This window comes from Oratosquilla oratoria, chromosome 39 (assembly GCF_046742065.1).
Source record: "Oratosquilla oratoria isolate Oo_2021 chromosome 39, ASM4674206v1, whole genome shotgun sequence".
Lineage (NCBI taxonomy): Eukaryota > Metazoa > Arthropoda > Malacostraca > Stomatopoda > Squillidae > Oratosquilla > Oratosquilla oratoria.
The window spans coordinates 4,477,501-4,490,026 of NC_134815.1; the positions used below are offsets into that span (position 1 = coordinate 4,477,501).

At 47.3% G+C, this 12,526-nt stretch overlaps 1 protein-coding gene across 1 annotated transcript in view; it reads left to right on the plus strand.

The window, feature by feature from the left end:
- Nucleotides 1–6,401: 6,401 nt before the first annotated feature.
- LOC143020100 (uncharacterized) overlaps nucleotides 6,402–12,526 on the plus strand; it is a 32,969-nt gene continuing 26,844 nt past the window's right edge. Inside the window, exons 1-3 of the mRNA XM_076176258.1 lie at nucleotides 6,402–6,535; nucleotides 10,227–10,444; nucleotides 12,185–12,461. Of these exons, the coding sequence (XP_076032373.1) occupies nucleotides 6,409–6,535; nucleotides 10,227–10,444; nucleotides 12,185–12,461 (622 nt within the window). The 5' untranslated portion in view covers nucleotides 6,402–6,408. The remainder of the gene's footprint in view (nucleotides 6,536–10,226; nucleotides 10,445–12,184; nucleotides 12,462–12,526) is intronic.

Consider the following 12,526-nt stretch of genomic DNA (forward strand, 5'->3'; position numbering starts at 1 on the left):
TATCACCCAGGTTGGTTGTACTTGGAAGGGCGGCCGTCCAATTTCGGATAAAACCTCTTTCAAGCCTTTCTCTGGCTGGCACATCCACACATAAACTTGATTACGTCCCGCGAGGAGTGTGCAACGCATCAATGCAGTAACGTCTACAAATATTTCTGTGCACCACCCAATGTCAGACGATTCGATGCATCTGAAGTGATACAGCCCAGGCTGAAAAGGTGGTCTTCTCGATGGACCAAGACCCCTATCAAGCCGGCATGTTCCCCTCAGCTGCCTAATGTCGCCAAAGTGAAATGAGATCATGTCCGTAGCCGTGTTGAAGAGACAAAGATCCATGCATGTGTGGAGCTCTGTACGTACGTGTAGTACACTACGAGGACAGAGGTGGATGTATGAAGAAATGGATCCAATCTGCCTTCTTTCCTTCCACCACGTATTCTCTCTCTCTCTCTCTCTCTCTCTCTCTCTCTCTCTCTCTCTCTCTCTCTCTCTCTCTCTCTCTCTCTCTCTCTCTCTCTCTCTCTCTCTCTCTCTCTCTCTCTCTCTCTCTCTCTCTGTGTCTGTCTGTCTGTCTGTCTGTCTGTCTTTCGTCGTTACCACTATGTGACGAGCAGGTCGTTGCCGAAGACCGAATATTAGGCGCAGTTGACCTCCTGCAGGTCCATCATCGCCGCCGCCAACAATGGATTATGACTATCGATTTCGCTGTGACCCAGTGGTATCCAGATACAGCCGCGTTCGGTGATGGTTCTGTCGAATTCTCTATAATAGACGGAGGAGGAGGAGGAGGAGGAGGAGGTTAGAAGGGGCGGAAAAGAAACGAGTGTACTGCCAAACGATGAACCCACACGACCTAAACAAAATGTGCTGCCGTGCCGGTGAAGGAGGGAGGGAACACGAAGAGGAAGCGAAGGGGAAGTGTTAGGACGAGGCGGCACAGAACAATCATGAAAAGGACGTGGAAGATGCATACGAGTGGAAGAGAAAGGTAGTGATGTTTGACGGGGCAGAAGGAGGACGAGGAGGTGAAGGAAGAGAAGGAGTAGGAGGAGGAGTGGGGGGGAGGGGTCATGACGCTCCGTTCGTTGCGCCAAGGAGTAGGAAAATGAAGAGGCGAAGGCTGGTGTTCCCTTGAAGTGCCTCCTCCCTCCCTCCCTCCCTCCTCTCTCGTCCTTTCTCCCTCTCTCCCTCCCTCCTCTCTCGTCCTTCCTCCTATCCTCCTCTCTCCTCCTGCCCTCTCTCCCCTCACCCTATGGAGGGATGGAGGGGCCTTGCAATCAATATGTCACACCAGGGTTGCCACCGGCTGCGCATAAGGACTACACACACACACACACACACACACACACACACACACACACACACACACACACACACACACACACACACACACACACACACACACACACACACACACACACACACACACACACACACACACACACACACACACACACACACACACACACACACACACACACACACACACACACACACACACCCTTAAAAGCTCGTGAACACACCCGCACACATACACACACGCACACACACACACACACACACACACACACACACACACACACACACACACACACACACACACACACACACACACACACACACACACGCATACTCACACGCGCATGTATGTGCACATGACCACATATCACGTATTTACGCACGCACGCTATTGTACGGGTATTTACACTAACGCGCGCATTTTTTCGGGTGGAAACGTATGCACGCATGACGTGTACATGTATTGACATACACGCGCCCGTGCATGGCTACGCATTTACGAACCCGAGTTCTTTTGCTTGCGCAGTCGCATTACTTTGCTGCTTGTGGAGCGAGCATACGCCTCCCTTCTCCCTCCACAGGAGAGATTTGCACGCGTCGCGTTTAAACCTCCTCAACACGGCGGCGCCTTTTTCAGATTCTTCCCTGGCTAATGTTAAACGACTTTATTCCACCGAGGGCGGGGACTCCCAACAAGCGAAACCCCACGTGGTCCAAAATGTGCCTTTCGCCTGAATGAAACCGTCTGACAGAAGCTAGAGAATGTATCTGCAAGAAGCATTACTGTAGTGAAGGAATGAAGAACCCAAGGCCGGCAAGACCGCGATGTAGCACATGATGACGCGGCAGGCTTTTTCCGTAGGTAGGTCTAGGCATCGCTGTTGTCCGTATTGAAGCGGTGTAAGGCTCTCGCCAATTGCAATGTCTCCTTCCCCCGGTGCTAGATTCTCCCAGTTCTCTCAGCCATAAAAGAACCGCTACCCAAGGAACCTCTGAGCAGCACAAGCCCAGAAGACCCAAGGAACCCGGACCCATCGTAAGCCTCCGACTCTGCAACGCGATTGCTCAGGCACCGGGTCTTTGAGTCCGCTGCACCTGCAAGCGCTTGGGGGGGAAGACCGAAGGGAGGTTTGGGGGGGAAGGGGGAAGTGGTGGCGGGGAACGGGGGGGAGGAGGAGGAGGAGTTTTAAATGCGTGCCCTCAAGCATAGAGAGTGTGGAGTCCATGCGATTCGCTGCATCACGCAACCGCAGCCGCCAGGACACACTCATGCAACCCAATGTAGCAGGAACCCCCGAGAGCCTCACAGGCCCCGCCCCCTTTCTTGCAACGCGTCCAGCCCTGTATGCAACAGGCTCCTCCCACCCTTGCAACGCGCGCCGCCCTCCATCCCGTTAGACTCCTCCTCTTCCTCCTCCTACTTTCGCAACAGACTCCTCCTACCTCTGGAGCTCTCTGCCTCCTCCTCCTCCTCCTCCTCCTCCTCCTCCTCCTCCTCCTCCTCCTCCTCCTCCTCCTCCTCCCTCTTTTCCTTCTCATTTTCTTCTTCGTCTCATCTTCCTCTTCCGCTTCTCCTGTTCTTTCTCTTCCTCCTCATCTTCCAGCTCCTTCACTTCCTCCTCCTCCTCCGCCAGTTCTTTCTCTCCCTCCACCTCCATCAGTTCTCTCTCTTTTTTTCTTCAACTTCTCTGCTTCTTCTTCCTCATCTTCCTTGTCTTTCACCTCCTCCTCGGCCCTCTTCTTCCCCTCCTTCTACACTCCTGCCGGTCGTTCTCCACTACATCCTCATTCTCTCTCCCTCCCAGCATAGCATAGCATCTACAAACTAGCGAACAAGAACACCCAAGATTACTTTTGACAATGGCTTAGAAGTAATAGAATGGTAGTCATACCCCAGAAATCCTTGCTCACTCTAAATAACCACGAATCAAAGAAACATTCAGTTGTAAGATGAAATTACCCAACCCTTCCATTGGGAAATAACCCAAATATTCCAGGCCTCATTTTTGTCGCTCGCAGGACTTTCAACAAGCACGTCAAAGACCTGGCAGTAAAAATCAACAAGAAACTAAACCACATACTAATACCATCCATCTCAAGCACGCACGGGTTTTGAACAGCAGAAGGAAACTGATCACAGCGTACAAACAGTTCTCAAGAACCTCACATTCTCCCTCAGTTCCTCCTCCTCCTCCTCCTCCTCCTCCTCCTCCTCCTCCTCCTCCTCCTCCTCCTCCTCCTCCTCCTCCTCCTCCTCCTCCTCCTCCTCCTCTTGATCACTCTCTCTCCCTCTTTTTTTTCTGCCTCCCTCCCTCCCTTCCAATTCCAATTCCACTTGGCAGTTCACTCTCCACTCTTGAGTTATACCTCTACCATTTGTAAAAACTTCATTTTGAAACAGCGTTGATACACATTTGTACCCAGTAGACACACCCATATATATATATATATATATATATATATATATATATATATATATATATATATATGTATGTATGTATGTATATATATATATATGCAAAATAACCACAGGAGAAGGGAAACTTGTAGACAGTAAGTACTTTCGTATACTACATTTTGCATTTTTGTATCACGGTGATGTGATTGTTTGCATATATATATATGTATATGTATATATGTATATATATTATATATATATATATATATATATATATATATATATATATATATATATATAATATATATATATATATATATATATATATATATATATATATATACTGCAGTTCTTTGTATGCTCACCTTACTCCAAAACATTCGTCCATAGGAATGAGAGCCTCTGCTACTACGCAAACTATACAAGAGTTTCTTGGACTGCATTCCCACGAGTGACGCGGCGCTCCCTGGTGGAGGAGTCTTAGTAAACAAGCGGACAGAAATAGACACGGGCAGCGCGCATGCACGCGCACACACACACACACACACACACACACACACACACACACACACACACACACACACACACACACACACACACACACACACACACACACACACACACACACACACACACACACACACACATACGCACACACGCACACACACACACACATACGCACACACGCACACACACGCACGCACACACACACACACACACACACACATACACACGCGCGCGCGAAAGAAGGAATGCACTACGCGAGCACACACACACACACAAGCACAGGCGCACGCACGCATATCTCCTCCTGCACCCGATAACCTGCCGGCTGACCTTGGGGGGGTTGGTTGCATTGACCGGAGCCGGCTGGGTCCCCGATCGTCGCCACTCCACTGCATCATAGCAGGACAGGGATGAGGCGTGCGCGCGCGCGTGTGGGTTTGTCCAAACGTATAAGCTCGTGTACTAGAGAGTATAATGAAAAGTAGATATTGGTTGGAGAGGTAATTTGTAAAATGACGACACGTTTTTGCTATGCGTGTGACGTCACAGACAACATGGCTGTGTTCAGTTGGCAGCAGGTGTGTTGGATGTTGCTCATGACGGGCTCAGGTGAGGAGGGCCACAGCTCGGGTCTCGATCGAATCGACCAAGCCCGTACCCGTCCCCTGTGCACCCTATCTGCTGAAGAGAATCACTCGCCATTAGTTAGAGCGGTATGTGATGAATACGTTACTGCGTTGATGGAGTTAAAACCACTTGGGGGGGGGATTTTCACTCGCGCCTCAATAAAATCGGCTGACGTTAGACGTTAGATCTAGGAAGATATCTAGAGGGCAGACACCGAGAGGACGGGTCAGCAGACCAGGAGGAACCACCTTGTTTCCCTAAGCCCGGCCACTTCGAATCTCGGTGGCCCAGCGGTGACACAAAGCAAAAATGAGGCCACTGATAAGGGCTTCCTGGCCTCGAGTCCTCATGTGAACTGTGGAGAGATATATCATCTAACCATTTTAAACCCTCCACCTCCTCTCCTCTTTTACTCCATGATATTTTCTTCGTTTGTCACTTGGAACATTCCAAACCAGTCGGGCGCTTTTGATGCTCTTCACGCGGAAACTCTTTTGTGATTTATTTTTTATCGCAAGTTAGGAGTGCAACTAAATGCTCAGGTGGTCCAAATTGCGACCCTGGCGCTTGTAAGAGGAGAATTGGTCGTTTTCATGACTGGAGGAGGTACTCATCGACCAAATAAATCACCAAGCTGCAGGCAGAATCATCAGTCCCGGTCAAGATGGTTAAATTTCCTGAAATAGGTCACAACAAAATGAAGGGTACCACGGTGGTGAAGGGGGATTAGGTGAATGCAGTTGACAAAGTCAACACAAAACGAAGCAGAGCCTCGGTGATATTTGTGTAGCTGTGGCGGATTGGTGTCCGTCAATTTGTAGCAGTTAGATTCATCGATGGAACGATGTCAATATGACGTTGATATCATCTTTATTCACACATTTCTGTGTAGTTGCAACCAAGCAAATACACGCATTGGTATATGGCTAAAGAGTGATGAGAAGTGAATGCAGCGCTTCCAAAGTTTTGTTTAATTTGATGAGAGTGACGAGGGAGGAGAATGGCATGGTGGTCATGCTGTCTGTGTGGCCTTCCACTCCCACCCTCTCTCCAACTCCTTGCCCAACAGAGCTAGGTATTGGCTTGCAGTCCTGTGCAGCTTCTCAGCCCTGGACGGGGAGCGGTCTCAAGACCGCTTAGCAGACGAAGTCGGTACCATTACCCCAGCAATTCGGTGTGTGTGTGTGTGTGTGTGTGTGTGTGTGTGTGTGTGTGTGTGTGTGTGTGTGTGTGTGTGTGTGTGTGTGTGTGTGTGTGTGTGTGTGTGTGTGTGTGTGTGTGTGTGTGTGTGTGTGTGTGCTTGCATACATTATTTCTTCTTGTCAATACATATATAATGTTTGTAAATTTGCCCCCACATCCTGTTGTGTCTGTACACAGGTGGAAATTTAGGGGATCTTGATAATAACAATAATGTATCAACACCTGCGGCTTTTTCTGTATCTCAACAAAGCATTCCCATGTTGGGCTTTTGTTTTATCATTATTCTTCTTCCCTCTCTTTCTTTTTCTTTCGTTACGTTCGTCCTCAGGTTAACAGTGATTTCCTTTCCATTTGCAGGGGTGTCGGGGTCCGCCATGAGCAGCACTTACGCACACCAGCACTACTGCCTTCGCTGGAATAACCATCAGCACAACCTGCTGGGCGTGCTCGAGTCGGTACTCGCATCGCAGCAATATGCAGACGTCTCGCTCTTTTGCGAAGGTGAGTCTCACAAGGGGAAGAGTTTTCGGGAGGGAAGTGAAGGGCTGCCGGATGGGTGGGTTGGGACATACATACATACAAAGAAGGATGGTGGGATTAGATTGTTTTTAACATATCATTTTTCCCTTGTATAATAATGGTCATGCAGTGATACACATATTCAGCCATTATTCCACTGCCTATTGATCGTCTCTTTTTCTTCGTCCTTGATCATTTTGATAGTACAAAGACCAGAGCTGGGCGTGTTCCTCTGTGTGTTTCTGTGTGCGTTTCTCGGTGCGTTCCGCTTTAGTTTTGCCGCGGTTAGCGCTCCCAAATTATTAAAGGTTCATACCGAAATAAAAGTCCGGTAGGCCACACAATACTATACCAAAGAAAATTTCCGTAGGCCACATCCAAAAGGTAGGTCACGTACTATACCGGCACCTATATTGCTTTTATAGTTTGGGAGCGCTAACCGCGGCCAAACTAAAGCGGAATGCACAGAAACGCGCCCAACTCTGACAAATACGAATGTCAGTACTATAGTGAACATTTTGAGTGAATGACGACCGACGATAGTCTCCTCTTTTTCTTTGTGCTTGAGACCATTTCGCATGTTAAAAAGACTAATGTCAGTACCACGTTGAAAATATCAAGTCCGATAAATAGTTTAACATGTTCATTCTTTTATGATGACGAGTATTCTTTGCTAAGTATACGCCTTAGATGCAGTTACAAAGTCTACGGTCAATCTACAAAGTCAGTGGTTCTTAACCCGGGCTACCTGTAACCAACTAAGGGATACGACACCTTGAACCTTGGCTGGCGGGGGAGGGGGGGTACGAGACACGATAGCCGGTGCAATGGTACTGTATGTTTACTATGAGAAAGCAAAGGAAGGTTTGTATCACTCTTTTCATGTATTTGTACTCTGTTTTGGATGGGAGGTACGAGAAAGTTTTCTGAGATATCAAGGGGTACTAAGGGCACTGAAAAAGATCGAGAACCACTGATCTACATGATTATTGTTCTGGTTTCCTGGGTGTTATAGACATCGTAGTGGATAATGGCAGTGAATCAGTTCTGAATACAAGCCCACAAAAAATTACTTCAAAAATGTCTTAACATACAGCTCATCATACAAGAGGCCCATAGGATATATATATTTATGGATTCCATGATGTAATGTATCAAATGTAATTCCCGGATGTAAATGGCTTCTGGAATTGAGCAGATATATCTGAATCCATGTCTTTTATTTGTGACATCACAGTATTTTGCTCTAATATCGTGGAATTCATACACATCGGCAGTAGTAATATACGCTCCAATTATCAGATCTGACAGGGACATAGATTTCATCAACATAATTAATGATAATATCGTCATGTTTACCGTTTTACAGCTGCTTATGTGCAAGTATGCTAAAGAACATTAGAATCAAAATAGCCCTCTAAGACGCGCCAGCTTCCAAGGTTTCGCAGTGAAGAGCTCATCATTCCTATCAACATAATTCAGTAGAATGCGATTTAGAGGCTATCTTTGTTCAAGTGAAGCGTTTTTCCTGAGTTTCAAAACTGCTATTGCTCTGTTGCTATCTCCCTGTGAGCAGTGACAAAGGGAAAAAATACGGTCTTGAGGTCACTTCTGATGTGCGCGTTGCTTACGTGGTTACAAAATGTTGAGGTAGAGCGCAGAGATGCACACTGCGACCATGCGTGAAAGAGCAGGGAGCGATCCACCTAGAAGGGAAATCTGTTAACCTTGTGTCTAAGCACTTGCGTAGGCTTGATGAAATCATTTGGCCTCAGGCTGTCAGAGTTGGAGTTTGATACTGGAATGATTAAGCCCCGAAGCTACGGCGGTTTACCTACTATCCGAAGGGCATCAGGTGTGACTCAATCTTTACAATATGAGATGAATTTAATCTAATAAATGTAATTACAATTCATTAATTTGATGTTGATCAGATAGTTCAATGGCAGCACATCTAATCTCTATCCTGAGTTATCTGCGTAACTGATTATTGCCTCCAGCTTGACTGACCTACAGTGTCTGACAAGGCCTTCCCGTAGATCCATCTGGAAAGAAACGGTGGACTGTTGTGTATGTTGTGTGAGTGTATGGCTTTTTCTGTGTTATCAGCTCAAAGTGGGAGAGGGAGGAGAGCAGTCAGCTGCCCGTAGGTGAAAAGGAAAAGGTCTTGGGCCCAGTCTCAAGGCTGAGGACCATCCATCCCCCCGGAAAGGCACCTCCATGTGGAGGCAAGCGATTTGAATTTGGCTTGCGGGGGGAAGGACTCTCACAGCGATATCTCTAGCAGGCACCCTCCATTGGGTTATCTGTGTACTTTGGTGCGCATGAGATGGTCATCTGTTGAATCGGGTCGTGGGAGTGACCCAGATGGACCGTCGAGGATCTTCGCCCGCCCGCTGAAGAACATCGCTTGGCACTAAGAGGGCTGATGACCTGAAATAACTGACTGACCAGTTTGTCAAAAAGCTGACTGGCTCTGGTTCATTGATGGGCGCCAGGGTGTAAGTCAGTAGGTTTTCTAAGTTGTTTAAGGTTGATCCAGATCACAGACAGGGAGTAGCTGCTTATGCTTTGAAGGAACTGACCTCTCATCTCTCAGGAGCCTGTTCATATCAAAGCAAGAAATTTCCGGAGAATGTTTCGAGATCTGCCTTGCTCGTAAGCGTCGGCAAGTGTTTAGATTATTGGGTTTAGTAGCTAAGAATCAGCCTGGATAACGGGTTGAAATTCCTAGGGAGAGAGGACGAGGAATTAGGCGGGAAGGAGTGCGGAAATGGCTTAAGCTGGTACTTTTAAAAATTTCGCCAGTCCTGTCGAAAGATTTCTACCATTAGAAAGTAGAATTTTACTAGGTTTTCTAGCTAGACTTATCAAGTTTACTGGCTTATCTATAGTATCTATGAGGTAATTTTCATGAGGATAGCCAATGAAATTAACAAAATTCTAATTTCGTCAGGGATGGCCAAGTTTTAGAAGTACGACCTTTAGAGAGGATGAGAGGTAGAAAGAGAGCAACTGAAGTGGAAAGGGGAAGGTAAAGGGGATAGGTAGGAGGGAGGGTAAGATAGTGATAGGCAAAGGCAGTGGGGAACTAGTCGTAGACCAAATAGGAAACTTGGGTTAGAATGAAAGTATAACACCATAATTATGATGACATTGAGCCACTCACTTTAAGGTGTGTTTTCCGTACTAATCGTATTTCTTGCCCCCTTAGTTACGATGAGGTCTCCTAAGCTGGTCCAATCTTCTAGTGTTAGGGAAAATAAAATCTGTGAAATTCATCAATTCAACGAAGGTTTAAATCAAATTAGTGTGAACTTATGCACATCAAAAAAAAAAAAAAAAAAAAAAAAAAGAGTATGCGACTCCCAAAGTGAAAATTAGTGAGATATTCGGTGGTATTCTTAGATAAAAAATATCTTTCCTTATATCAATTTTATATGAATACTTGGAAGGGAAAGATTTTTATAAATATTTCCCTTCCAAGGATCTTAAGGTGGTATTAAAAAAAATCCTTATGTAAATCTTTAACTTCTGAGGATTAATATAAGATTTATTTAAGGATTTTTTCTCTTTCGTTGTTAAGAATACCACCGCTATTTTGTGCAACGTGGCGGCCCTCTTGGGGTGGAGTTCGAGTTTCATGACAGTCCTTCGTTCCCTCGCCCTCCAGGTCATGTCCTCCGGGTCCACAAGCTCGTCCTCCTCGCCTCGTCAGCACACTTCGAGAGAATCCTGGAGGCGTCGCCGGCGGGTCAACAGCCCGTCATTATCCTCGACGGGACCAAATTCCAGGACCTGCGCGCCCTCGTCGACTACATGTACCGCGGCGAGGTCAACATCGAGCAGGACCAGCTCTCGTCTTTGCTCAAGACGGCCGAGACCCTGAAAGTAAGCAACTCCTCCTCCTCCTCTTCCTCCTCCTCCTCCTCCTCCTCTTCCTCCTATTCCTCCTCTTCTTCCTCCTCCTCCTCCTCCTCCTCCTCCTCCTCCAACCGTCTCTCTCTCTCCCCCCCCCCTCTCTCTCTCTCTCTCTCTCTCTCTCTCTCTCTCTCTCTCTCTCTCTATCCTTCCTCCTCCTCTTGAGCTGTTCTCTTTCTCCTATTATCTTTCTTTTCATTATTAGGGATTCTTTTCATCTGTATACATACGATGTTATAATGAAGGATTATTATTAGCATTAGTTCCCGCAGTCGCTCCGGATAAGGAAATCGGTATATGTGTATCGTCCAGAGAGAGAGGAGCATCCGAAAGGTGGTGAGTACAAAACTAAGGCTGTCTCTTCTCTCAAACATCCGAATAAGTCAAAATGCCTTCGAACTTACGAACCTTCGAAAGTTGCAGATGCAAGGTGGCAAGGCAGTATTTAAAAAACTCGTCTATTTGCCGCACGTGTGTCTTTAACAAGAGACAAGACAGACTCCCAACAGATCAAGACTCTGAAGGAGCTGTGTGACTCACTGAAGGTGAAATATGAGGCCCTTGTAGAATTACTAAAGGCGAAATATGAGGCCCTTGTAGAATTCGTGACCGAGAACGTGTGTGGGGGGGGCAGTCCCACAATTGCTGGCACCGATACACTCGCATGAAAATGCGCTCCCAAAAAATAACACTTCCTGCTTCACAGGATAGTCCCCAATCTGCACTGCAGGAAGCCTCCCCACCAGCTACACGGGATGGGGGATGGCAAATGATCAAGAAAAGTGACAAACCCCGCCGGAAGGCACAGGTATCATCAGGACCCAGCACCTCCAATTGATTTAAAGTTTTAGATCTAGCCAAGGAGGACGAGTTTGAAACTCGTTTAGTCGGGGATTCCATGGTTAGGCAACAATCCGAAGAGTTCTGTGGTCGTTCTTCAAATGGCCGCAGAAGGTGTTATATGTATAGAGGTGCCGGACTCGATGACATTGCCGAGTCCTGTGACGATGCCACAAAAGATGCGGACTCGAACACGGTATTCATAATCCACACCGGTACGAATGACGTCGAGTTAACGCGATCAGAAGAACTCATTGAAAAGTACCGGAGAACAATCAGGAATTATAAAGAAAAGGTTCCTGGGAAAAATCTTGTAATCTCAGGGATTCTTCCCAGAAGGGATAAATTTTTCGACATCGACAAATTCTACAACATCGTAGCACTCGGTGCGAACAACAGAGTAAAATCTCTCTGTGACAAGGAAAAAGCGCTTCTTAACTTTTTCTAGTATTAATGATTTTCTTGAATTGGTTAAGATGAAGAGGTATACATACATACAGACATGCATACATCCCTAATGGGTTTGTCATTATTTATTTTTTGTGTCTCCACCACGTGATTCTTCATGTGGTGGAGAGAAATCCCTCGGAGAACAGCAGTTCTTCGGCGTAGAACCTCTCGATCCCCTCCACCAGTAGGCTACAAGGATTTCACAGATGATATTGTAGCACTTGCTACACGACACAAACACAACATATCTAGGGTGGAGGACCTCTGGCGGGAACCCGAGCGGAGGATCGGTTTCCGTCGTAAACTTGGGGTTGTAAACCCAATGAAGCCGTAAGAAACCCTCCCTCTAATTCCCCCCTCAAAAAAAAAAAAAAAAAAAAATATCACCAGCAGGTTACTGACTTACTTTTTCTCCGACAGATCAAGGGTTTGGCCGATGTCACCAACAACAAAGAAGAAGACGACCGAGGAGGAGGAGGAGGAGGAGGTGGAGGAGGGGGAGGAGGAGGAGGAAGCGGTGGAGGTGAACGAAGTGGAGAGAACAGTAAGATCGCCTCCACCTCGATCTCGCCCCCGCCGTCCAAGAGAGCCAAGTCGTCCCCCAATGACCCCATGGCGGCGGCGGCGGCGGCGGTGGCGGCGGCGGCGGTGGCCGGGCGGGGTGTGGGCGTGGGCGTGGGTGGCGTCAGCAGTGGCAGTAGTAGTGGAGGAGGCAACGGCAGCGCTGGCGGAGGAGGAGGTGGAGGAGTAAGTGGAGGAGGC